This window comes from Gadus chalcogrammus, chromosome 16 (genome assembly GCF_026213295.1).
Source record: "Gadus chalcogrammus isolate NIFS_2021 chromosome 16, NIFS_Gcha_1.0, whole genome shotgun sequence".
NCBI lineage: Eukaryota > Metazoa > Chordata > Actinopteri > Gadiformes > Gadidae > Gadus > Gadus chalcogrammus.
Genome location: NC_079427.1, coordinates 1,249,877 through 1,277,151, shown reverse-complemented (window position 1 = coordinate 1,277,151; position 27,275 = coordinate 1,249,877). Strand labels below are relative to the sequence as shown.

The following is a 27,275-nucleotide window of genomic DNA, read 5'->3' as shown; positions in this document are numbered from 1 at the left end:
GGGGGGGAGACTCCGGGGATGGGGGGGAGGGGGGGACTCCAGGGGGGAGGGCCCCAGGGGGGGCCCCCAAGGTGCAGGGTCAGAGTCTGAGGGCCGGGGAGCCGGACCAGAGTGGGAGCGGCGACGGGCTCTGGTCGCGTCTCGCTCCCGGAGACCAACGCAGCTCTGAACCCCGGCTCCTGGAGTCAAACTAAAAACTGACCAATGAGCAGCCAGGAACCAGAAGAGCCCCGCCCATCGGTGCTGAGGTGAACCAATGTCCCGGCAGCACGGCCCACCCCGGCGTGGACGGTGGCGCTCATCCCCCTCGCCACCCGTCCCCTATTGGCCGGTGGAGGTGAGGGCCGGGCTGCTATTGGTGGATGAGGATGTGGGCGGGGCTCACTGCTGCTTGGAGCGCCAGAGTCGCGAGGCCATGGAGCCCAGAGAGAAGCCCTGCTTGGTCTGCTGCGCCACCTCCGCCAGGCGCTGCTCCTCCTCCTGAAGACACAAAGTTAGCCTCCTCCTCCTCCTCCTCACTACTCCTCCTCCTCCTCCTCCTCCTCACTCCTCCTCCTCCTCCTCCTCACTCCTCCTCCTCCTCACTCCTCCTGCTCCTCACTCCTCCTGCTCCTCACTCCTCCTGCTCCTCACTACTCCTCCCTCCTCCTCCTCCTCACTCCTCCTGCTCCTCACTCCTCCTGCTCCTCACTACTCCTCCCTCCTACTCCTCCTCCTCACTCCTCCTCCCTCCTCCTCCTCCTCACTACTCCTGCTCCTCACTACTCCTTCACCTCCTCCCTACTCCTCCTCCTCCCTACACCTCCTCCTCCCTCCTCCTCCTGCTCCTCACTCCTCCTCCTGCTCCTCACTCCTCCTCCTCCTCCTGCTCCTCACTACTCCTTCACCTCCTCCCTACTCCTCCTCCTCCCTACACCTCCTCCTCACTACTCCTCCTGCTCCTCACTCCTCCTGCTCCTCACTCCTCCTCACTCCTCCTGCTCCTCACTCCTCCTCCTCCTCCCTCCTCCTCCTGCTCCTCACTCCTCCTCCTGCTCCTCACTCCTCCTCCTCCTCCTGCTCCTCCTCGGCGGTGGAGGTGCGTTTGTTTCTCCTACCTGGGCCAGCTGGGCCTGGCGTCTCTTGAAGGCGGCGATGGGGTCGTCCTCTAGGGCGTAGTTCTCCAGCACCGAGCGCACGTCCTCCACCCCGCTGAGGGCCACGGCTGGGGGGGACACACACTACACTCAGGGCCGGCGGTAGCTCAGCAGGGGGAGCGGGTTTGATCCCTGGCTCCTCCTGGCTGAGTGCCGAGGTGTCCCTGAGCGAGACGCCTCACCCTGACTGCTCCTGACCAGCTGGCTGTCGCCCTGGGGTGCTGACTCCGCCGTCGGTGGGTGAATGTGTGCATGAACGGGTGAATGTGAGGCAGTGTTGTAACATGGTTCCTACAGCTTAATGAAAGTTAAATTTAAGACTTTTTAAGACTTTTTTAATGCCACTTGAAAGGAAATTTAAGACCAACGACACAATAAACACTAGTGGAAAAGTGTATTTGAACATATTTCCACTATCAGTAGGCTTTTTGGACAGAAACCAATAATGACCTCTGGCGCACCTGAACGACGTGCGTCTGAGTCACGGCCACAAAACAAATGTTTTGTTGGTTCCGCTCTCGTGATTGCGCAACATTACTGCTATTATTATATAAAAAATGTTAACTATTCTTTTTTAGATTTGAGGCTAATTACAATCATAAAATCCTACTTACCATGTGTAAACATTTTTAAGACTTTTGAAAGATGGATTTAAGATGGATTTAATGCTATTTAAGGCCTTATTTTTCGATTTATGAATTTAAGACTTTTTAAGACTTTTTAAGGATCCGCGGGAACCCTGAAAGCGCTGTGGGGGCCACTGGTTAGAGGAGCGCTGTGGGGGCCACTGGTTAGAGGAGCGCTGTGGGGGCCACTGGTTAGAGGAGCGCTGTGGGGGCCACTGGTTAGAGGAGCGCTGTGGGGGCCACTGGTTAGAGGAGCGCTGTGGGGGCCACTGGTTAGAGGAGCGCTGTGGGGGCCACTGGTTAGAGGAGCGCTGTGGGGGCCACTGGTTAGAGGAGCGCTGTGGGAGCCACTGGTTAGAGGAGCGCTGTGGGAGCCACTGGTTAGAGGAGCGCTGTGGGAGCCACTGGTTAGAGGAGCGCTGTGGGGGCCACTGGTTAGAGGAGCGCTGTGGGGGCCACTGGTTAGAGGAGCGCTGTGGGGGCCACTGGTTAGAGGAGCGCTGTGGGGGCCACTGGTTAGAGGAGCGCTGTGGGGGCCACTGGTTAGAGGAGCGCTGTGGGGGCCACTGGTTAGAGGAGCGCTGTGGGGGCCACTGGTTAGAGGAGCGCTGTGGGGGCCACTGGTTAGAGGAGCGCTGTGGGGGCCACTGGTTAGAGGAGCGCTGTGGGAGCCACTGGTTAGAGGAGCGCTGTGGGGGCCACTGGTTAGAGGAGCGCTGTATAAATGGAGTCCCTTTACATTCACTCCCGCTGATCTCCCGACCTCCTGATCATCCTGCGGCTGGCGTTTCGCTTTGGACTCGTTTTCAATGCTTTAGCTTTGGCTAAATGGTTCCATCATATATATTTATTACACGGCTCTTCTTAATGCTGTGGAATGCTCTGTTCACTTGAATGGGTCAATTATTTTATTTCAACTGATCGTTGCTAAGCATATAAGGACCGCTGGCAAGGAAATTTGATTTTTTGCGTCTGATTCAAGTCTTTGGTATCACTCTGCAACTAGTCCGGAAACCTGCGTTTCAGTTGCTAAGCGACGTCAAGGTCTTTGACGAACTATCTCTCTGCTGATCAACACTACGAGCGAGCGAGCGAGAGAGAGAGAGAGAGAGAGAGAGACGTACTCTTGAGGAAGTTGGCTAGGTCGTACAACGTCCGGTCCTCCGAGTTGCCGTCCCACTTCTGCAGCGCCAGGCCGTTGAAGGGCTGCAGGCTGAACGACTCCCGCTTACAGTCCACCAGGATCACCTTACTGGTGTCCCGGTTCAGACACGACACGTCCTGCAACACACATCCAGTTCAGACACACACCCCGGTCAGACACACCCAGCAACACACACACACACCCCGGTCAGACACACACCCCGTTCAGACACACACCCCGGTCAGACACACACCCCGGTCAGACACACACCCCGTTCAGACACACCCGGTTCAGACGGGTCCTCAACACACCCGGTGAGGTCCTACTCCCTCTCCCCAGCTGTAGAGCAGGGCAGGGTGGCCGGTCCTACTCCCTCTGCCCCAGCAGTAGAGCAGGGCAGGGTGGCCGGTCCTACTCCCTCTGCCCCAGCAGTAGAGCAGGGCAGGGTGGCCGGTCCTACTCCCTCTGCCCCAGCAGTAGAGCAGGGCAGGGTGGCCGGTCCTACTCCCTCTGCCCCAGCCGTAGAGCAGGGCAGGGTGGCCGGTCCTACTCCCTCTCCCCAGCAGTACCTTGACGTGGTGTCCATCCATGTAGCGTGTTGCGTCTCTGAAGAGTCGGTACATGACGAAGCCCTGGGGGTCGATGCTGTCAATTAGGGGATAGGCAGTCTACACACACACACACACACACACACACGCACACACACACACACACACACACATTAGACAAGCCTTATTATAGTACTAGGGCTGGGCAAGTCAACGCATTTCGTACGTGTTGACGCAATCTTATAATCTTTTTTATTTCCACTTACTTAACATAGGTCTTTGGCGAACTATCTCTCTGCTGATCAACACTACGAGCGAGCGAGAGAGAGAGGGACGTACTCTTGAGGAAGTTGGCTAGGTCGTACAAATTATACTTGCAGTAAGTGACTGCCTGATTAAAAATGAAGTAAGTGACAAGCCTGTTTACAATTCCCAAATCTGTGGTGCTACTTATTTGAATTGAACTACACTTGTAGTAACTGTTGGTTTTAAATTGTACTGATTAACTGCGTGTTTCCCAAAACTGTGGTGTTCCGTAAGTTGCATATTCAACCCACACCGAGTGAGTCAATAAAATTCCCCCAAGATCACTGTTCTAGTTTTGCTTATTAAGTACAATTGGAATGAATGATTATGTGTCATTCTATTTGATATTCTCATTTAACTTCAATCCGAGTGGATTTAAAATATAATTTTAAAAGTGCAATTAATCACGAGTCAACTCACGAATACTATGCGATTTATCGCGATTAAAACTTTGAATCTTTGCCCAGCTCTAATGTATACACTGACGTGTGTATACATTATCATATCGGTTCTCACCATGCCAGTCTCTGCCGTGAAGATGACGATCTCGTACAGCGGAGTCAGCTGCTGGAACAGGTAGTCTATACCTGGACGCTTCTTAAACCTCCAGCCTGTAGCCAGCTGCACACACACACACACACACACACACACACACGTGAGGAGATCGGAATGTAGATAGCACTAAGGTGTAGTAGCACACACCTGTGGTCCGAAGAGATAGCAGCAGGTGACCAGTGGCTCCTCCCCCTGTCTGACTGAAGGTGACCAGTGGCTCCTCCCCCTGTCTGACTGAAGGAGACCAGTGGCTCCTCCCCCTGTCTGACTGAAGGGGGAGGCCTCACTCTCCCCCCCCCCCCCCCCCCCCCCCCCCCCCCCCCCCCTCGTCATGGAGACTCACCGACCACTCGGGGTGCAGCAGTACGTCGGTGAGCTCCAGCACCAGGGTGTAGGGGGGCTGGTAGTACGGCTCCTTCAGGGGCTCCGGGAGCAGCCGCGGGCTGGTGGGCTCCATGATCATCTGAACGAACACACACACACACACACACACACACACACACACACACACACACACACACACACACACACACACACACACACACACACACACACACACACACACACACACACACACACACACACACACACACACACACACACACGGCAGTGTTTACCAGTTTGCCTCTACCTTCAGCCTCGCGGCCCTGCTGGACACACAGGGCTGATAAACCAGCTCACCTGGCGGTAGTCTTTGAAGTACTTGAAGGTTCTCCGCAACTGTTGTACGACTGGAGCATCTGGAACGTAACAGAACAGGTGGAGCTTTTAGAGCTTCAAATAGATAAGCTGCTAGAGCTTTAAAACCAAACGACTAGAGCTCTAAAGTCCAACTATAATCTGCCTCCTCCTCGCTCCCGGGAGACTCCATCCCCCAGAGTTCATAGCTGCGTCCATCTGCCACATCGCTATGACGACGCAGCAGGATGGGGGGGCCAACATGTGGGGGATGACTTCTGCTGTGGAGAAGGGTTGGGGTCGGTGTGAGGGGGGAGTAGGAGGTGTTGAACCCACCCAGGGAGAGGAAGTAATGGTTTGTCTCAAGGCCTCCCCTGGGAACCACACCACACCACACACACAGCAGTGTGTGTGTGTGTGTGTGTGTGTGTGTGTGTGTGTGTGTGTGTGTGTGTGTGTGTGTGTGTGTGTGTGTGTGTGTGTGTGTGTGTGTGTGTGTGTGTGTGTGTGTGTGTGTGTGTGTGTATAACTCCAGATCTACACTAACTTGTGGACAATGTTCGATACAATCAGCAAACTAAGCTGGCAGCTCTGGTTGCGTTTCATTCCATCTGGCACAGAGAACGTGTTACAACGTTGGCTTGGCTCACTTTAGCTGTCTCGTTAATAATTAAGGAGAAAGCAGAGTGGAGCTGCACATGAGGACAACGGACTGTTCCAGAAGAACATCATACCATGCTATAAACATGACAAACCAGTTTGACATATGACCGGCATTCCTGTTAGCGCGTAGAGCTAGCGGTTGGAGGATAGTGCAGCTAAATAGATGATAGTGCATCTAATTAGACGATAGGGCAGCTAAATAGATGATAGTGCAGCTAATTAGACGATAGTGCAGCTAACTAGGGTATTGTAAAGCTAACTGGAGGTTATCAAGGCTAACGATAGTGCCCCTTGCTAGACGATGGTGCAGCCAACTATGCAGGTACGTGGAACATACGGCTAACTAGAAGAACGTGAAGCTAACAAGGCTAGCATGAGGATAACTACGCGAGAATGCAGCTAACCTAGCGAAAAGACAACATTTATTTCAGGCGTAAATCTAAACCAGCGTTTAGGTCGGGGGCAGACCGGGTCAGGTGTTCTGGTCATAAAGACTCGATTTAGGAGGTCCTCATCGACCGTTGGCTGAGCTGCTTGCTGAGCTCCTGGGAGAGAGAGTTATTTGAGCAGAAACAGAAGCCGCTGGCGGAGCGCCACAGCCCATAATAGTCGGCGGGGGGGGGGGTGGGCAGGGTCAAGACCCCATGCTGGGGGGACACAGCGATGTCCGGTCTAGGAGGGGCCCCCACTAGCTGCTGGAGGGGCTCCAACACACACACACACACACACACACACACACACACACACACACACACACACACACACACACACACACACACACACACACACACACACACACACACACACACACACACACACACACGAGGGTTCGTACCCTACCCACAGAGGGTTCGTACCCTACCCACAGAGGGTTCGTACCCTACCCACAGAGGGTTCGTACCCTAACCAGGCCATACCCTGACGCCCCCCCCCTCTAGGTCGTTAGGTTAATTATCTAATCACTACAGCAGCAGTACAACACATCTCTGTAACCACGCAGTCTGCGACAAGCGGCCGACAGTGTGGCACACACCCTCTCCTCCCCCCTGGTCCCTCAGGGAGCCATTGCTCCATCACTCACCCCCCCCCACTAGCCTTCTGTCACTCCCCCAGAAGAGAGGAGGAGGGGGAGAGAGCAATGCTTACTTCCAAGTAGCTCCATCCTGTTCCAACAGGTTAGAAGTCAAAGTTGGAATACCTTATTAAATAATGCAATTGCAACCCACGCATTGTGAAATCTGAACCGCCGCTGATGAGCTCGATTCAGAGGAAACGCGTGAGGAATGCACCCACATTCCTGAGGACGTGACGGGTCAGTGTTACCCGTGGAATAGGGGACCGGGGAGGGGAGGGACCAGGGTTTGATTCAAGGGTTTGATTACAGCCGAGTCCCGGGACTGAAGGAGAATGAATAGGGGAGAGCCGAGGCACTCAGGAGAGGAGGTGAGGAGACACAGAGAGGACGTGAGGAGAGGAAGTTAGGACCCTAGATCTTCCTCAGGGACCCTTCATTTGAGCGTGGTCTTTAAGCTCATCAGGGACTCCCCCCTGATGAGGACTCCCCCCTCCCCATCATGGACCACATGATGGGGGGGCCTGATATGTGTAGACCTCCCTCCCATGCAGCCACGGCTGAGGGGGGCAGCGGGTGCAGGTGAGGATGTCCGGCATGGAGCAGCTCAGTCTCCTCTACTTGTCCAGGCTACTGGCCTAAACCGGTTCCCAGGCGTCACCCTGGATACTGAAGCGGAGTTCATCAATAGCTGGTAAGAACCACAAGACCTCTGGACCTCCTGGGGGAGGATGGGAGCTACATTCAGGAGATAAGGAACGCATCGCTGGACAGATGGATCGAAGGAGGCCGTCTGGGTTGGGGAATGGCAGGACCCCCGGGGGGGGGGGGGGGGGTTATTGATCAGTCCGATCAGCAGGCGATCAGAACGAACACACACAGACAGACAGACAATAAAAGAACAGAGGAGGAAGAGAGAGAGAGAGAGAGAGAGAGAGAGAGAGAGAGAGAGAGAGAGAGAGAGAGAGAGAGAGAGAGAGAGAGAGAGAGAGAGAGAGAGAGAGAGAGAGAGAGAGAGAGAAGCGAGAGAGGGGGCGGAGGGGGAGAGAGAGTGGGAGGGAGGCAAGGAGATTGATTGATGAGAAAGTAGGACCCAGGAGAGAGGGTTATTGATCGGGTGATCAGCAGAATCAGCCGGCGATCAGAACTCGTTTAAGGAAGACCCCGACACAGCTGTCACTCACCGGCCGACCGGCGCCATGGAGGGCCCGCCTCCCCGGCTCTAGAGACTCTAGGTCTGGAGGAGCAGGGGTCCAACGGCCTTCAGGTGCTACCTCGCTAGCTAGCACTAGCCTCAGAGGTCGCGCAGCGCTCTGAGCCGGGACTCGACTCCTCTGGGTGCCTAGGATTCCTCTGCAGCTCCTCTCATACAGGAGTTTGTTCCCCACGCGGGATCGGCCCGTCTCAGAGGGTACAGGACTCAGAGCTGTTGATCGAGGGATCGCTGCAGTCAGGCACATCTCCGAGACGGGCTGGTTGGGGTAACAGAAGACGGAGGCTGTTTGGGTGCACCAGGGGGGGGGTAGAACCTCAGTACGGGTCCTTTCTTAGAAGATGGATCACCTGGCCACAGGTAGAGCCCGTGATTGGTTAGCTCTTCACGGATCCCCTGGGTGTTCTGGAGACACGACCTCTGACCCCTAGGGTGCTGCCCCAGACAGATGGACCGACTGGAGGACGGAGGAGGGGTCATAAAGATAGAGAGAGACCCAACGGGGGAACAGAGGGAGAGGAGCTGATGAGGGAGGGGGGTGGAGGGGGGAGGGGGGCAGACCGCGCCAGAGAGGGGTATTGATCGGGTGATCAGTACAATCCGCAGGCGATCAGAACTCGTTCATGAGGACCACGCCACAGCTGGTCGAACCGGTCGCCCGGGATCAGTTCATCTGACGTGATCATAGATACACACCGACTAGATACCACCTCATAGATACACACTGACTAGATACCACCTCATAGATACACACTGACGAGATATCACCTCATAGATACACACTGACTAGATACCACCTCATAGATACACACTGACTAGATACCACCTCATAGATACACACTGACTAGATATCACCTCATAGATACACACCGACTAGATATCACCTCATAGATACACACCGACTAGATACCACCTCATAGATACACACTGACTAGATACCACCTCATAGATACACACTGACTAGATATCACCTCATAGATACACACCGACTAGATACCACCTCATAGATACACACTGACTAGATACCACCTCATAGATACACACTGACGAGATATCACCTCATAGATACACACTGACTAGATACCACCTCATAGATACACACTGACTAGATACCACCTCATAGATACACACTGACTAGATATCACCTCATAGATACACACCGACTAGATACCTCATAGATACACACTGACTAGATACCACCTCATAGATACACACTGACTAGATATCACCTCATAGATACACACCGACTAGATACCACCTCATAGATACACACCGACTAGATACCACCTCATAGATACACACTGACTAGATACCACCTCATAGATACACACTGACTAGATACCACCTCATAGATACACACTGACTAGATATCACCTCATAGATACACACCGACTAGATACCTCATAGATACACACTGACTAGATACCACCTCATAGATACACACTGACTAGATATCACCTCATAGATACCACCTCATAGATACACACTGACTAGATATCACCTCATAGATACCACCTCATAGATACACACTGACTAGATATACCACCTCATAGATACACACTGACTAGATATCACCTCATAGATATATATATTTATTTATTAGGGATGGGCGCAGCGAAGTATCGAAGTACTTTACAGAAATAGGAGATCATAAGGTGAAATGTAAAATATGCCAAGCGAAATTGAGCTACCAGAGTACTACAAGTACTATGCGGCAACATATGCTCCTGAAACACAACGGTGAGTTCGGAAAGCAGACCCACACGACCCCGCTGAGTATTTTTTTAGTTCATTTGCTGCAGTTTTATTTGCAGCTTTAAATTATTTGCAATGGTTAGGCTACTTGTTTCGTTTTTTTTTTTAACCGTCACAAGCCTTTGTTCGACGTGATTTAAATAGTGAGACACACATTTATTTTTGAGAAGAAAATGTGTTTTGAACGCTTGCAAAAATAAATAATGAATACTCTGATAACTCTTGACTGTTTGGATTGAGAATAAGCATCACATGTTTGGTTGGTAATATTGCCGTTCATCATTAGGCCTATTCCTGCTGCAGATGCGTTGCATTCTAAAAATAGATTCGTTTTAAACAAGTACTCGATTGATCCTCGAGGAATTCATTCGATGACGCGAGTTTGGAATTTACTACTCGTGTCCATCCCTAATATATATACTGTGATAGTGAATGATAGTCAAAACCCTGTATTTTTAATTTCCCTTTCCTATCATTACCACTAACACACGTCTTTAGAGTGACTGGTATGGGAAAGCACCTCTGGCCCGTGGGACCTTCATTCATTCATCTATGTGACATGAGGACCTCAGGTGACCGAAGGAACAGGAAGTACTGCTGGGTTCCTGGAAACACCAGCCCAGTGACATGAAACCCTGCGTTTGCGCTTCTCATTCCTCCCGAGAGAAAGAAAATGATAAAACTTACCATTATCAAACTCGTCTCTAATCTGCAAAGAGAAAAACAGAAGGAGAGATAGAGATCAGTGCACGTAGCAGTGCACGACCATTCCGGAAGACATTAGTCTCGGGACACACAATACTTAACTACTGAACTCTTATCACACACAAACACTAACATAATTCATGGCACACACACCAACAATAACTCATAACACACTAACAATAACTCGTAACACACACCAACAATAACTCATAATACACACACAATAACTCATAACACACACACACACAATAACTCTTAACACACACACACACACACACACACACTTGAATAACCACAGTGATAACATAACTTAACCTCTGAGCTCAACAGAAGGAACAACATAAAAACAAAGGACTGCGATCGCTCAAACTGAAACTGATCAAGGCTGTGTCGTTTTGGTTCACTGCCATCTCAGCATTTAAAAGAGCAGTTTTTCAAGTTATGTGTGGCTGTCGCTTTCATCACCCTGCTTGGAAAAAGTACGCTTGTGTTTTCCCCTCCAGACAGTGACCTGGAAGAGAGCCAGGGGCATAGGGCAGCAGACGCAGGGCTCCACCTGGTGGCCCCGGGCCGTCACTACGCCGGCATGTGGCTCACGGTCCGGGACGTCACAGTGCGGGACGTCCCAGTCCGGGACCGTCCCAACGGACCTCCAGACCACGGCAGGCTCCTCCCAGGTCCAACGACGCCTCCCGCTCCGTTCTACAGCGTTGTTCATCTTTAGTCAGATTTGATTGTTCGATGTCCCCCTGGAGGTCACCGTAGAGGGGGCTCACCGTAGAGGGGGCTCACCGTAGAGGGGGCTCACCGTAGAGGGGGCTCACCGTAGAGGGGGCTCACCGTAGAGGGGGCTCACCGTAGAGGGGGCTCACCGCGCAGGTACCGCCTCCGAGTCATTCAGCGATGCTTTAATCCATAGTGAAAGCGAGGGGTTCCGACTACCAACACCTCTGCTCCCATAGCTCAACCATCTCTCCCAGTAGCTCCCATAGCTCAACCATCTCTCCCAGTAGCTCCCATAGCTCAACCATCTCTCCCAGTAGCTCCCATAGCTCAGCATCCTCTCCCAGTAGCTCCCATAGCTCAACCAACTCTCCCATAGCTCAGCCGGTATGTCTCTTAAACCTACAGATTGCGGAGCCCTTTTAAAAACCGCCCGATACTTCCCAAAGGGGCTGGTTCTCTAGAAGTCCTGTTCGCTGATTGGGTGCGCTCACATGTCCATCAAGACCTCTTCCTGCCCAGTGGGCAGCTCTCGAGTCAACCCGGTGTGTTCTGTTACAAAGTACTGAGGTGGCTCGTCTATAGCCAGCCAGCATCTCAACCAAAGCTCCAGACTCCTCGGTGATGATGAGGCGTAGACCAGTGAACCCTAAAGGCCCGTTCACACCCTACGGTGAATACGGGTAGGAACCCTTTGGTCCGGGCCCGGAGGTCGTTTCGTCCGTCAGCGGGTCCGTCGCCTCGGAGCTTACGAATCCGGAGTGCTCCGGGAGAAAAGGAGCAATACCACCGGAAACGAGGCGGCAGTATAGAGCCAGAAGTCAGACCATTCACGAAAAATAGAGAGTAGTAGAATATCTGAGATGTATTTATATTATTGTATTTAAAGTTGTATACTTATATTCTACTATATACCTGACCTTTTTATTTCATTGTTCACCTGCTTTGGCAATGAGTTGTAACTGGTCATTAAAAAACGGCGCGACATTTTGAGGAGATAATCTGCGGGTTGGTGAGGGGTGTCACATGCCACCGCCGCGTAGCCGTACGCCTACACTGTTTACGCCTTTATTTTGCCGATTTCAGATGACACAAAGCAAAACCATCTCCTCTACAGATGGCATGTTTGCGATTGTCGATGCCGGTAACTTGGGACACGCCAGTCACTGCCCTCTAGAGGACGTCCTGCGTAACATCCATAGATGTGGAAACCGGACGGAGGTATGAAGGGTAGTCCCGGAGACGACGTTTGGAAAGGACGGTCGGACTTCGTCCGGAGGCGGAGGCGTGAACGGGCCTTAATGCTCCTCTCTCCGCTCCCAGAGGACCAGGAGGCGTCAGAAGGTTCCCACACTGGGGCCCTCGCTCATAGCAGCTTTATGACCCACATCTGGGGCTCCCCCCCCTCCTTCCCCCCCCCTCCTCTGATCCTCTGAGGGGGAGGGGGGGGGGGCTGCTCTTTGAAGTGCTGGGCCAGGCCGTCTGCTGGGCAGGAAGGGGCAGGAAGGTGCAGGAAGGGGCGGGGGGCTTTACTGTGGAACAGGAGACTGAGGGTCGTATCAGTCGGGGGTGAGGACCCCCAGAACACCAGCCCTCCCCCTCCTCAACCACCGCCTTGTGAGGAGGAGGGTGAGACGGAGCCCCACCCCCACCCAGACACCCCCACCCAGCGAGGTGGGACCCAAGTGTGCCTCAGAAGGAGGCGTTGGAGATGTCGAGGTCCCCCGTCCTCCGGGGACACACGCCCTCCACCCCACAACACGTTGGTTTATAACCGCTTTAGGAGCAGGGGGGCCAGGGGGAGGCCAGGGGGGGGGCAGGGGTAGGCCAGGGGGGGGGGGGGGGGGCAGGGCTCCAACGGGGTCACAGCAGATCGTCCCTGAGGTGGACTCTTCTCCAAAGACATCAGCCTCGGCTCATAGTGTGGAGGAGGGTGTTCATCAATCCAACAACGGGCAGAAGTCTGGAGGGGGGGCAGTAGTCCAGTAGGGGGCAGTAGTCCAGTAGTCCGGTGGTGGGGCAGTAGTCCGGTGGTGGGGCAGTAGTCCAGTAGGGCGGGCAGTAGTCCGGTGGTGGGGCAGTAGTCCGGTGGTGGGGCAGTAGTCCAGTAGGGCGGGCAGTAGTCCGGTGGTGGGGCAGAAGTCCGGTGGTGGGGCAGTAGACCTGTGGTGGGGCAGTAGTCCGGTGGTGGGGCAGTAGTCCAGTAGGGCGGGCAGTAGTCCGGTAGGGGGGCAGTAGTCCACTAGGGGGGCAGTAGACCTGTGGTGGGGCAGTAGTCCGGTAGGGGGGCAGTAGTCCGGTAGGGGGGCAGTAGTCCGGTAGGGGGGCAGTAGTGGTGGGGCAGGATCCAGACCAGAGGCTGATCCAGTCGGCTGGCACACTTCTCCCGCAACAGCCCCCCCACCCCCCCCCCCCGCATCTCTTTTCCCAAACGTCTCCAAGGTGAGAAAAGTGTGGCGCAGACCCCCCCACACACCCCCAGACCCCCACTCCCCCCACACAACGAGGTGAGGACAAAGTGTGCCTCAGAAGGGAGCGATGGCGATGTCGAGGCCCCCCCCCCCTCCACACCCACAACACATTTGTTTTGAACCCCTTTAGGTCCCGTCCACACGGAGCCGATTTCTTTGGTGAAACCGCTCAAGTCTTGTACGTATCGGCCGACCGTCCGGACGGAGCCGGCGAACCCGTCGCCCGAAACCGCACATTTCTGAAACCGCCCTCGGAGGTGGTTTAAATCTCTCCGGACCTATGCGGTTTCGTGTCAGGATTCGTGTGGACGTCGTTAGCTCCCCACCAGCTGGGGGACGTCAGAGTTGCATTGAATTTCTTATTTTGTATTTTATTGTTATTATTTTTGTAGCTTTAAATAAAGCCCCTTGATACATTTATCAATGACTAACTGTACTGTACTAACTGTACATTAAAAAGTATTTCTGCTCAATTCAAAAGGTTGAATCTCCTCGTGACTGCATGTTTGTATACAGCGCGCAGGCTTGATGCGCTCCACTTCATTCTGTGGAGAACCAGTGCCTTGAATATTTACTACAGCGTTTTTCTACAGTTTGATGCAGTTTCGAAATGACTCCGTCTTTACGGAGATATCCCTGAACCGCATAAAAACGAAACCGGATCGTTTTCGCCCGTTTCGGCTCCGTGTGGACGGGGCCTCAGAAGACGATCAGCTGATCGACTAGAGCCTGCTGCAGCGGTCTCCCCCTGCTGCAGCCGTCTCCCCCTGCTGCAGCCGTCTCCCCCTGCTGCAGCCGTCTCCCCCTGCTGCAGCCGTCTCCCCCTGCTGCAGCCGTCTCCCCCTGCTGCAGCCGTCTCCCCCTGCTGCAGCCGTCTCCCCCTGCTGCAGCCGTCTCCCCCTGCTGCGTTGACAGGCACGGAGCCATGCCCACCATCAATGGACTCTCTTTTCTAGCTTATTTTATCCGCCGAATATTTAGATATTCGATTGGAAACCCTTGAATTCCGGAGGCGTTGGTGTTCTAGGGGGGGTGGGGGTGTGTCTGAGGGCTGGTCAGTGGGGGGGGTGGGGGTGTGTCTGAGGGCTGGTCAGTGGGGGGGGTGGGGGTGTGTCTGAGGGCTGGTCAGTAGGGGGGGTGGGGGTGTGTCTGAGGGCTGGTCAGTGGGGGGGGTGGGGGTGTGTCTGAGGGCTGGTCAGTAGGGGGGGTAGGAGTGTGTCTGAGGGCTGGTCAGTAGGGGGGGTGGGGGTGTGTCTGAGGGCTGGTCAGTGGGGGGGGTGGGGGTGTGTCTGAGAGCTGGTCACTGGGGGGGGTGTTGGTGTTCTAGGTGGGACCGGAGTGTGTCTGAGGGCTGGTCAGTGGGGGGGGGGGTGGGGGTGTGTCTGAGGGCTGGTCAGTAGGGGGGGTGGGGGTGTGTCTGAGGGCTGGTCAGTGGGGGGGGTGGGGGTGTGTCTGAGGGCTGGTCACTGGGGGGGGTGTTGGTGTTCTAGGTGGGACCGGAGTGTGTCTGAGGGCTGGTCAGTGGGGGGGGGGTGGGGGTGTGTCTGAGGGCTGGTCACTGGGGGGGGTGTTGGTGTTCTAGGTGGGACCGGAGTGTGTCTGAGGGCTGGTCAGTGGGGGGGGTGTTGGGGATGTATGTGGGACCGGAGTGTGTCTCTCACAGCTCCAGCCTCCATCTCACACTCCGATGGGACCAAGTGTGCCACTTTAACGCAGCGAAGAGCTCCTTTCCCGCTCGTAAAATAGAGACACACTTCTTCTCCCTGAAGACCTCTCCTTTGATGTCCTTGATAGTCCCGCTCTTTCAGGTCAGGAGCTTTGGTCAGTGAGGGAATTCAACTCGCTGTCGTCCACGGAGGGGAGCTGAACGCTGTGTTGTGCTCCCCAGGAGGAGGAGGAGGAGGAGGAGAAACCGGATTCCAGTTGAGGAATTCAACACAGTGGGCACTAGTGCATGCTCCTTGTGGAAACACATCCACTGATCATAAGAGGGCTGCTCGTTGTGGAGGGCGTGTGAAGCCGTCCATTCTTTCGGGGATAGTTTGAGGCATTTCCGTTTCCTCCCCACGCCTCCCTTCTCTGATCAGAGCATCGTTGAGTCTCCTCCAAACCAAACTAAGGCCACAGTTTAGTCATCTCACAAATACAACCCACCAACTCCAACCTTACGGTAAACACACACCTCACCCCGAACCCCGAAGACAATTCCAGGAATATTAATATTTGTTCTAAAATTGTACTTGATGTTAAAGTTGGCAGCCATGATATCAGGCACTAGCGCATCATGTGCAGGCGTGTGTGAGTGAAACACAGCGTACCTTATTTCCTTGCTCGTCCTCGGAATTGCTACCTACAGAGAGACAAAATGAGAGCAGAGAGAGAGCAGAGAGAGAGAGAGAGAGCAGAGAGAGCAGAGAGAGAGAGAGAGAGAGAGAGAGAGAGAGAGAGAGAGCGAGAGAGAGAGAGAGAGAGAGAGAGAGAGAGAGAGAGAGAGAGAGAGAGAGAGAGAGAGAGAGAGAGAGAGAGAGAGAGAGAGAGAGGGTGAGTGAGGGTAATCCAGAGATGAAGCCTTCCTAAGAGTCGGAGTGCGTTTGTTTTTAACCACAGGAGGACCGATCTAGACCTACCGAAGACATAGACCATGCCCACTGCTCCGCCCATCCCCATCAGGCCGGCCAGGCGGACCAGCATCTTCTTAGCGTAGGCTGTGTTCTCCTTCTGTTTCTCCTCCTTCTTCTGCTGCTCCTCCTTCTCCTTCTGCTGCTGTTCCTCCTGCTGTGGAGCACAACAGAGCGTTCATCTCCTCTCCGTGGACGACAGCGTGGCCCTGACGCTCTCGTGTTCCTCCAAACGGAATCACCTTGTAACGAGCGCTCTACTTAAAGCCATCAGTCCCACCACTGTGCTCCGGTGCTCTCCCTCTAGGTCAAACAGAGCCAGGGTCCACTACGTACGGAGTTAATGCAATAAAAGGTTTACAACACATTCTTAAAGTCCAACTGTCGTGTCTCTGGCAGGGCAGGTGGTAACACTGGTTTAAACCAAACACTAAACTGTCCCACCTAGGGCTGGGTCAAAATATCGATTCATCAATGCACTGCAATTTATTTGTTCTTGATTCAGAACTTGTTTAAAATCGATTATCTCCGTTAAAAAAAATTAAAAACAAAAAAAAGCATAGCCTACTCAGTCAGTCATTGTAATCTAGAAGCGAGTATGCCTAAATGTACTCGCCCTTTTACATTTGTCCAAGTTATGATTATCACTTTTATGCTGCAAGTTTAGCTCAGGAACAATACTATACAATGGTGTATTCCCTTTTTGCTAGTTAAAGCACAATAAAATGGTTAATTCATTTTGAAATGGTTAATTCTAAATAATATTCAGGTATTTTTTTCATCTGCACGTATTATTGAATCAAAATCGAAGCAATTGGATCAGTATCGAATCGATATCGAATCGAATGAAGACCTAAAGAATCGAATTGAATTTAATTGTGAGGTACCTGGCACTACCAAGCCCTAGTCCCACCGTTTACCCTGTCCTCCACTGGTGGCATCAGCTCAGGGACACTTTGACCTTCACAAGGAAAACATCTACCAGCACCCAGAATAACATGCTAGTGTACCATGGGACCGGCTATATAACATGTTATGTATAATAGGAAAGGCATAGGACCACTATATAACAAGATACTGTACCATAGGACATATCATAGGGACACTATATAACATGTTACTGTACCATAGGACATATCATAGGGACCCTATATAACAAGTTACTGTACCATAGGACATATCATAGGGACCCTATATAACAAGTAACTGTAACATAGGACATATTATAGACACTATCTAACATGTTACTCAACCTTAGGGCATATAATAGGACCACTACATAACATAGTGTTGTATTATAGTAAAACTGAATTAAACCACCGTTGGAATAAGTGAAGCCGTGACAACATACCACACATTAATGTATTAACACACAATCACACGTTCACGTATTAACACACTACCACACCTTAATGTATTAACACACTACCACACGTGCACGTATTAACGCACTCCAATACGTTCATGTATTAACACACTAACACACGTTCACGTAACACACTACCACACGTGAATGTATTAACACACTACCACACGTGAATGAATTAATACAGTAACACAACTGGTACTCCCGGTCCCTACATAACCAGCGGGAAGGGACCCAACATTGGGGACATCACGTCCTCCCATGGGGACATGTCCTGCTCATGGAGACATGTTCTGCTCATAACAGAGGGAACTGTCCCTGTTTGACAGGCTAGCAAGGGTAGCTAGCTCTAGCTCAGTGACGCGGGGGACGCGCGTTTAAGCGCCCGGCGGGGTTGGCGGGGGCGGTTTTTTTATATATATTCACCCACACACGCACACACACATCCCGAGGCCCCGGGCTGAGCACCGCCCGCCCGTTGGCTCTGGGACGAATCGTGCGCTCCTCTGGACTCACCTGAGCGATCTGTTGGAGGACGCCTTGCGCCAGCCCGACGGTTCCTCCGCTCTCTTTCGTGCACTGCGCCCGGACCCCGACCGACCCGGCCCTCAGCCCGCTCCTTAACCCGTTGCTCAGCCCGGTGCTCAGAGCCCCGGGGCGGCTCAGGTACCGGAGACACATGGGGAGCAACGCCGGTGTCGACATCTTGCACTGGGAGGAGACGCGCGCCGGCGAGTGTTACGATGATAAGGTCGAATGAAGCTGATTGGCTGGCGTCTGCTGAATGACAACGGGTTTGGGCGAACCATAGGCAGGAACAGAAGGAAGTGGGCGGAGTTTGAACGTGCTTAGCAAATCACCGTCCAGATCCCGTTGACCTTCGGATTCGTTGCTTTTTACTGACCTTCGAATGTTACTTCATTATAAAATAAATTACGTTTATAATGTAAATGTTTAAATATGATATAAATATACGTATCTATATTCCCTGTAGGCTTTAGTTGTATCTACATATCCAATAGGCCCACACACACACACACACACACACACACACACACACACACACACACACACACACACACACACACACACACACACACACACACACACACACACACACACACACACACACACACACACACACACTATAGTTAAAGCTCTAAGGCTATGTTTTAAATATATTTTAGTTGAATATTTGTAAACCCTATAGTTTTGATGCTTTTCTCTACTATATGTACTATTATTAATTATTAGATTTACATTATACTCCCCTTCTACTTTAAGGAGATTTAAACAATTTAAACAAAGTAATGTCCACCCATGTGTCTTTTAGAAATATAATTAGAAAAATACATTTACTAAATAAATATCTTACATTTATTACCTCATTAATCCACAAGAACATAACTGGCAACAGTTTTAATCGAAACTAATATTATATTTCCACCACACAAAAGTTGCGTGCTACGAGCAAAAGGTACCAGCTCAAAGCAGGCCTGCCCGGGGGTAGGACTCGGAAACCCGGGTTCCTTGGCTCAAAAGACAGCCCCTAGCAGCAGCTACCAGTATCCTCCGGTCGGGGCTGCGGTTCGCCGGCAGGCCACAGGGGGGCGCTGTTGATCTGGGCCCCGCGGGCTCTGGCGGCTTCGGCCTGCATCCCGCCGTCGCTGGCCAGCCGGCGGTGGATCTCCGACGCCATGGTGAGGAAGGCTCGCTCCACGTTATCGGAGCTCCGAGCACTGGTCTCAATAAAGGGGATGTGGAGAGAGGAGGCCAACTCCTGGGAGAGGGGGGAGAGGGGAGAGGGGAGGGGGGGAGAAAGCGAGAGCGAGAAAGAGAATATGTAATTTTATAGTATTTGAGTAGTTTTTTCTTCTTCCCAGTTGCCACCATTAGAAGAGTTATGTACTGTGCAGCTCCCAGTAAAACCAGTAGTAGAGGTTGGTGGTACTGGGAGCCGCCCAGTAGCAGGTCTACCTGGGCGGTGGAGGAGGCGACCACTTTCTTAGCGACCAGGTCGCACTTGTTGCCTAGCAACAGCCTGGAGACGTTCTGGCAGGCGTATCGTTCGATCTCCTGCAGCCACTGGGTGATGTTATTGTAGGACTCCTTGGAAGGGGGAGGAGGAGAGGGGAGGAGAGGGAGGAGAGGGAGGAGGGGGAGGAGAGAGGAGGAGGGGGAGGAGAGAGGAGGAGAATGAGGGGGAGGAGGGGGAGGAGAGAGGAGGAGGGGGAGGAGAGAGGAGGAGGATGAGGGGGAGGAGGAGGCAGAGAGAGGAGGAGGATGAGGGGGAGGAGGGGGAGGAGAGAGGAGGCGGAGGAGGGGGAGGAGAGGGGAGGAGGGGGAGGGGAGAGGGGAGAAGAGGGAGGAGAGGGGAGGAGGGGGAGGAGGAGGAGAGGGGAGGAGGGGGAGGGGAGAGGGGAGAAGAGGGAGGAGAGGGGAGGAGGGGGAGGAGGAGGAGAGGGGAGGGGAGAAGGGAGGAGGGGGAGGAGATGGAGGAGGAGAGGGGGAGAGGGGAGATGAGGAGAGGGAGGTGAGGGGAGGAAAGGGAGGGGAGATATTTGTTATTGATTAGTCTGATCATGTGCAGATAGATATGTATTATTGATTAGTCTGATCATGCGTTGATATTGATATGTATCATCATTGATTACAGGACCAAAGCCCCTACCTGCTCGGTGACATCATAGACAATGATGATGCCGTGTGCTCCTCTGTAGTAGCTGGAGGTGATGGTTCGAAACCTCTCCTGCCCTGCCGTGTCCCACTGGCGCGCACACACACACACACGGAATCAAACACACACACACACACACACACACACTGTGTATATATATATAACCACCACCATCAAGCCAACCCGGGGTACCACCTGTCCTTACGATCTGGAGTTTCACCGTCTTGCCGTCCATGTCGATCGTCCGGATCTTGAAGTCCACTCCGATGGTGGAGATGTACGTCTCCGTGTAGGTGTTGTCCTGTCAGGGGGAGGGGCTACGGTCAGATAACATCTCTAACCTAGTCCCAAACGAAACATTGTCTTTGTGTGTGTGTGTGCGTGCGTGCGTGCGTGCGCGTGTGTTCACTACCGCAAAGCGAAGCAGCAGACATGACTTGCCAACTCCAGAATCACCGATCAACAGAAGCTTGAACAGGTAGTCACTGAGAACACACACACACACACACGCACGCACGCACGCACACACACACACACACATTATATGACAGGAATCCCAGCAGCAGCATTCTCAGTCAATGTGGAGCCAACATGCCTGCCAGGAAGATCATTCAACAAAATAAAATTGCCAGGCTGAAAGGTGACATTACTGTTAAGTAAGTAGTAAGCGGTTGGTTAGTAGTCAGAAATAGTCAACAACTTTCTTCAATACCTCGTCCAACAGCCATGACTCACGATGGCCCACATAGGAGCAGGCGGTCATAAACCTTTAATGCTGTGACCTGCCTTGGTTCTAGACCCAGCCTTGATACACTCAGGGCCTTGGGCCTAGACCCAGCCTTGATACACTCAGGGCCTTGGGCCTAGACCCAGCCTTGATACAGTCAGGGCCTTGGTTCTAGACCCAGCCTTGATACACTCAGGGCCTTGGGCCTAGACCCAGCCTTGATACAGTCAGGGCCTTGGTTCTAGACCCAGCCTTGATACACTCAGGGCATTGGTCCTGGGCCCAGCCTTGATACAGTCAGGGCATTGGTCCCAGCCTCGATAAACTCAGGGCCTGGGTTCTAGACCCAGCGTCGATACACTCAGGGCATTGGTCCTAGACCCAGCCTTGATAAAGTCAGGGCCTTGGTTCTAGACCCAGCCTTAATAAGAGTCAGGGCATTGGTTCTAGACCCAGCCTTGATAAGAGTCAGGGCATTGGTTCTAGACCCAGCCTTGACACAGACACCAAATCAACATCTCATGTCAGAATGTCCCCTCCTGTCTTCAGACCAACCATCTAAACCCACACAAGGCAGGACTATTTAGACCTGGTCTACAGTAGGCTCTAGTCGGCTGTAGACAGGTCTACCGTAGTCTCTGGTCTACTGTAGACTCTGGTCGGCTGTAGACTGGTCTACAGTAGACCAGAGACTGCTGGACTAGACTTTTTACTTTGAGGAAAAACAAAAGATGATTCTTACTACTCTGGATTCATCGTGGAGCGGAGAGCAGCAGACGACGAGACTAGGAGGCAAGGACCCTAGGGGACGAGGAGGTAAGACAACAAGGTGACCAGCAAACAAGTTGATCGGAGCACACAGGCAGTGTGTGTGCGTCTGTGACCTGTGTGTGTGTGTGTGTGTGTGCGGAACAAAAGAGGGCGTGGCTAAGCCACCAACCGATGAGACTGGCCATCATTTATTGATTGAGCAAGTCAGGTTTCTCTCACACACACACACACAACCCCCCCCACACACACACGAAAAGGTGACACACCAACGCACACACCACTGTTGGCTACACCAGTCTTAAGGTATACTGGTCTATGAGTCCTGGTTATAATGGTCTACATGAGGACTGGTTATAATGGTCTATAGGGACTGGTTATGATGGTCTATGGGGACTGGTTATATTGGTCTATGGGGACTGGTTATAATGTTCTATGGGGACTGGTTAAACTGGTCTATAAGGACTTGTTGTACTGTCTATGGGGACTGGTTATAATGGTCTATGGGGACTGGTTAAACTGGTCTAAAGGATTGTAAAACGCATCAAAATATAAATGAATGGTCTTAGTTTATTTTCTTTGGCGAGTGGCCGTGGTATGAGCGGGATAATGCCCGACGAGGAGGTGACCGTTATCAGGAATTAGAGTTAATCTTATTAACTCCATCATAAATAGAGTTAATAATGAACATGTTGACTCCAGTTATTTCGACTTTATTTGAGGTTGGTTCATACAGCAGTGATCAGGTTAATATACTATTACTTCATCCTATGTGTAAAATATCTCCTATCTGGCTGGGAAATCTATGACGAGCAGATGAAATTCATAAAAAAAAAACCACAACCAGCAGCCCTAAACAGTTATAATAGCTCTGTGCCAAGGCGCTGGCATCGTGGGTAATGTAGTGTCTCCTTCCTTCAGAGTAGAAGTGTCCACATTGACTCCTCAGTTCATCTGTCAAGGGAACAATCTTCAGTCATAAAGTACAGTACAGTGTATGATTCAGTAAAAAAGGCCAACGTATCCCGTTACCATGGAGCCCAAGGTTAAGGTTCATGGGTCACCTGGCCTAGAGGGGAGACAGAGGGTGACATGGCCTCCAGGTCACCAGGTCTGACCCGGTTCCTCATGCCCAAGAAGAGTTCAGCTCACACACACGGAGCCCTGCTTCTACTGTGGGCGAGGGCCTACTGCCCTGGGTTAACGAGTCTGTCCTGGGTTAACGAGTCTGTCCTGGGTTAACGAGTCTGTCCTGGGTTAACGAGTCTGTCCTGGGTTAACGAGTCTGTCCTGGGTTAACGAGTCTGTCCTGGGTTAGGTGAGGTCTGGGTTCACTGGTCCTGGGTTAGGTGAGGTCTGGGTTCACTGGTCCTGGGTTAGAGTGTCTTGGTCTGGGTTCACTGGTCCTGGGTTAGGTGAGGTCTGGGTTCACTGGTCCTGGGTTGTGTTGAGCTCTAGGGTCAGGGTTCATCAGGGTCAGGGTTCATCAGGGTCAGGGTTCATCAGGGTCAGGGTCATCAGGGTCAGGGTTCATCAGGCTGCGTGTCCTGTACCTCCATGGGTTGGGGGGTCTGTGGTTCTTGGTCCCTCAGTCCTGGCCCCGGTGCTTCTGGCTGCTCCATCGGGGGCAGGACTGCGTTCTGTGTTTCATTATCTTGTGGTGCTAGGAGGCGCTGCTCTGGTCCAGCTGCTTCTTGTGGACCAGGTGCTGGTTCTGGTCCAGAGGCTGGTAGTGTGCTGCTAGTAGGGGCTGATGGTGGACCGGTTGGTAGACCGGTTAGTGGACCGGTTGGTAGACCGGTTGGTAGACTGGTTAGTGGACCGGTTGGTGGACTGGTTAGTGGACCGGTTGGTGGACTGGTTAGTGGACCGGTTGGTAGACTGGTTAGTGGACCGGTTGGTGGACTGGTTAGTGGACCGGTTGGTAGACTGGTTGGTAGACTGGTTAGTGGACCGGTTGGTAGACTGGTTAGTGGACCGGTTGGTAGACCGGTTGGTTGTCCGGTTGGTTGTCCGGTTGGGGGACCGGTTGGGGGACCGGTTGGGGGACCGGTTGGTGGTCCGGTTGGTGGTCCGGTTGGTGGTCCGGTTGGTGGTCCGGTTGGGGGTCTGGTTGGGGGTCCGGTTGGGGGTCTGGTTGGGGGTCCGGTTGGGGGTCCGGTTGGGGGACCGGTTGGTGGTCCGGTCGGGGGTCCGGTTGGGGGTCCGGTTGGGGGTACGGTTGGGGGTCCGGTTGGGGGTCCGGGGGTGTGTGAGGGGGGGAGCCGGGCGTGGGCCGGGGGCCGGTCCCGCAGCAGGCTGAGGGCGTTGTGGGAGAAGTCCTTGAGGACGTCCAGCGTGTGGCGCTGCTGCTCCAGAGACTCGCTGATGAAGTCCTGCTGCGTCTCCACCAGCTGCTGCACGGCGGCCGCCAGCAGCTCCAGGGAGCGCGACACCGAGCCCAGCAGGGCCCCGCCCACCTGCTGCTGCACCAGGCTCTGGGCCGCCACCCGGGCCAGCCGCTCCCCCGGCCCCGCCCCCGGGGGGGAGGGGGGCGGGGCCGGGGGCGGGGCCTGGGGCAGGGCCGGGGGCGGGCCCGGGGGCGGGCCCGGGGCGGGGCCGAGGGCGGAGGGGCGGGGCGAGGAGGGGGAGGGAGGAGGAGGGGAGGCGGCATGACGGAGGAGGAGGAGGAGGGGGAGGGGAGGGGGAGGAAGGAGGCGCTGCCGTTGGAGGAGGAGGGGTAAGGAGACGGGGGCGGGGGGAGGAAGGGGGGGTAGGAGGGGGAGCTGGGGTAGGGGAGCTTGACGTCCGGGGGGAGCTCGTCCTGCTCCTCAAAGTCTAACGGCATGGCTGGAGGAGGAAGAGGAGGAAGAGGAGAGGGAGGAGGAGGAGGAGGAGGAGAGGGAGGAAGAGGAGAGGGGGAGGAGGAAGAGGAAGAGAGGGAGGAGGAGGAGGAGGAGGAGGAGGAGGAGGAGGAGGAGGAGGAGAGGGAGGAGGAGGAGGAGGAGGAAGAGGAGAGGGAGGAGGAGGAGAGGGAGGAGGAGGAGGAGGAGGAGAGGGAGGAGGAGGAGAGGGAGGAGGAGGAGGAGCAGGAGGAGGAGGAAGAGGAGGAGGAGGAGGAGGAGGAGGAGGAGGAGGAGAGGGAGGAGGAGGAGGAGCAGGAGGAGGAGGAAGAGGAGGAGGAGGAGGAGGAGGAGGAGAGGGAGGAGGACGATGAGCGAGGAGGAGGAAGAAGAAGAGGAGAGGAGGTCAGTGGGCTCTGAGAGACTCCCTCACACAGATCACACATGGTCAATTATAAAGTACATTATGTAGTACATCATAGGGTTTATTATAAAGTACATTATGTAGTACATTATAGGGTGTATTATAAGTACATTATGTAGTACATTATAGGGTGTATTATAAAGTACATTATGTAGTACATTATAGGGTGTATTATAAAGTACATTATGTAGTACATTATAGGGTGTATTATAAGTACATTATGTAGTACATTATAGGGTGTATTATAAAGTACATTATGTAGTACATCATAGGGTGTATTATAAAGTACTTTTTGAAGTACGATATATGGTGTATTATAAAGTACATTATGTAGTACATTATAGGGTGTATTATAAAGTACATTATGTAGTACATTATAGGGTGTATTATAAAGTACTTTTTGAAGTACGATATATGGTGTATTATAAAGTACATTATGTAGTACATTATAGGGCATATAGTAGTGTACATTATGTAGTACATTATAGGGTGTATTATAAAGTACATTATATAGTATATGAGTACATGATGGTTTATAAGTTTCTTACTCTCATCGTTGATCAGGTCAAAGTTCATCTCAGGAGAGGACTGGTAGAAGTCTTCTAGAAAAGAGCAGAAAACGACATGATTAATAATCACCTTCATTAACCCAGACAGGAAGACCCCCACCCTGATTAATAAATATAACGAACAAAGAGGAGGAGGAGGAGGAGGAGGAAGAGGAGGCTGAGATGAGGAGGAGGAGGAGGAGGAGGAGGAGGAGGAGGAGGAGGAGGCTGAGATGAGGAGGAGGAGGAGGAGGAGGAGGAGGAGGAGCAGGAGGCTGGGGGGAGGTGGAGGCTGAGAGGAGGAGGAGGTCCTACCCACAAGCTCCTCCTTGGGGGAGGAGATGGAGTGGCGGCGGGGGCGTCCTCGGGGCTTTGCTCTCGGTCTCCGTCGGCTGTACTCCTCGAAGCTCTCGATGTCCAACTCAGCCTCGTCTACACACAAACACACACACACACACACACACACAGCTCAGAAGCCTATAGAGCCATGTTGAGGAGGAGGAGAGAGAGGAGGAGGAGCAGATAGGAGGAGGCACAGAGAGAGGAGGAGGAGCAGAGAGGAGGAGGAGCAGAGAGAGGAGGAGGCACAGAGAGAGGAGGAGGAGGAGGCACAGAGAGAGGAGGAGGCACAGAGAGAGGAGGAGGCACAGAGAGAGGAGGAGGAGGAGGAGCAGAGAGGAGGAGGAGGAGGAGCAGATAGGAGGAGGAGAGAGAAGCAGAGAGGAGGAGGAGGAGGAGCAGATAGGAGGAGGCACAGAGAGAGGAGGAGGAGCAGAGAGGAGGAGGAGCAGAGAGAGGAGGAGGCACAGAGAGAGGAGGAGGAGGAGGAGGAGCAGAGAGGAGGAGGCACAGAGAGAGGAGGAGGAGCAGAGAGGAGGAGGAGCAGAGAGAGGAGGAGGCACAGAGAGAGGAGGAGGAGGAGGAGCAGAGAGGAGGAGGCACAGAGAGAGGAGGAGGAGGAGGAGCAGAGAGGAGGAGGCACAGAGAGAGGAGGAGGAGGAGCAGAGAGGAGGAGGCACAGAGAGAGGAGGCGCGGCCCGCTCACCCTTGCCCGGCGCCAGCAACAGGATTTTCTGCACCATGACCTCCACGGGGCCCAGGGTCTTCTTGTGGCCCTTGGGGGCCCGCATGGCCAGCATGCGCCTCCTCGCATCACACTTCAGGTCCGCCCACTTCTTCATGATCTGGCGCACCTGCACACACACACACACACACACACACACACACACACACACACACACACACACACACACACACACACACACACACACACACACACACACACACACACACACACACACACACACACACACACACACACACATTTAATTCTTTATTTGAATCCACCAATCACATTACAAGAGACAAGATTCAAATATTTCAGAGATAAGATAGGTCTTTGTTCAAGGGTACAACAAACATCTCCTGCGCCACACTGCCAGGCTGCCTATCACTGCAGATAGGGAGCACAACTTTGCTAATTGTTTAGATTTTCTGCTGGAGAGCCCAGCCAGCCATAACCCACTGAAAACACGGTTGTGGACATGCCCCAAGCTGCCAAAAATAAACACTATTAGCTTGCATTGGTACCCTAGGTCCCTTAGAATTTCCAGAATGGGCTGGTATTCAAGGATTTTATCGTTGAAAGCAATTTCCATGTACAGATACAAATACACAGCCTATCTCAAGTAAGTAAGAGCACTTCCCTTCTGTCTCTGTTTAAAAACACA

General features: G+C 53.1%; 3 protein-coding genes across 3 annotated transcripts; all 3 read right to left on the bottom strand.

The window, feature by feature from the left end:
• Positions 1-36: 36 nt before the first annotated feature.
• Positions 37-18,353, bottom strand: timm50 (translocase of inner mitochondrial membrane 50 homolog (S. cerevisiae)). The gene is made up of 11 exons (XM_056612182.1): positions 18,096-18,353; positions 16,223-16,370; positions 15,914-15,945; positions 10,384-10,405; positions 4,997-5,055; positions 4,659-4,778; positions 4,277-4,381; positions 3,476-3,574; positions 2,887-3,043; positions 1,098-1,204; positions 37-480 (listed from the first exon to the last, which is right to left on the bottom strand). Exons 1-11 carry the CDS (start codon positions 18,282-18,284, stop codon positions 382-384), a joined length of 1,137 nt encoding a protein of 378 aa, XP_056468157.1. The 5' UTR covers positions 18,285-18,353; the 3' UTR covers positions 37-381.
• Positions 18,354-18,981: 628 nt separating this feature from the next.
• On the bottom strand, positions 18,982-21,912 carry LOC130406353 (ras-related protein Rab-1B-like). Its single transcript, XM_056611883.1, has 6 exons — positions 21,726-21,912; positions 20,669-20,741; positions 20,462-20,557; positions 20,251-20,346; positions 19,557-19,688; positions 18,982-19,359 (listed from the first exon to the last, which is right to left on the bottom strand). Exons 1-6 carry the CDS (start codon positions 21,737-21,739, stop codon positions 19,129-19,131), a joined length of 642 nt encoding a protein of 213 aa, XP_056467858.1. The 5' UTR covers positions 21,740-21,912; the 3' UTR covers positions 18,982-19,128.
• Positions 21,913-23,491: 1,579 nt separating this feature from the next.
• Positions 23,492-26,786, bottom strand: LOC130406699 (uncharacterized; the record flags this gene model as incomplete). Its single annotated transcript, XM_056612378.1, has 6 exons — positions 23,492-23,884; positions 23,971-24,252; positions 24,651-24,710; positions 25,523-25,599; positions 25,861-25,977; positions 26,591-26,786. Coding segments are annotated over 6 exons (1,125 nt in total), but the record flags the coding sequence as incomplete, so codon positions are not given.
• Between the last annotated feature and the right edge of the window lie 489 nt (positions 26,787-27,275).

Bases quoted from the DNA above. Each gene is read 5' to 3' on its own strand.
- timm50 (XM_056612182.1), bottom strand. From the start codon at position 18,284: ATGTCGACACCGGCGTTGCTCCCCATGTGTCTCCGGTACCTGAGCCGC. The intron at 15,946-16,222 runs GTAGGTCTAGAT...GTCTCTCTGTAG, and splicing joins GGGCATGGTCTATGTCTTCG to GTAGCAATTCCGAGGACGAG. The intron at 3,044-3,475 runs GTACTGCTGGGG...TGTGTGTTGCAG, and splicing joins TGGATGGACACCACGTCAAG to GACGTGTCGTGTCTGAACCG.
- LOC130406353 (XM_056611883.1), bottom strand. The intron at 19,689-20,250 runs GTAGGGGCTTTG...CCCCCTTCCAAG, and splicing joins TCTATGATGTCACCGAGCAG to GAGTCCTACAATAACATCAC. The intron at 19,360-19,556 runs GTAGACCTGCTA...CCCCTCTCCCAG, and splicing joins TCGCCTCCTCCACCGCCCAG to GAGTTGGCCTCCTCTCTCCA.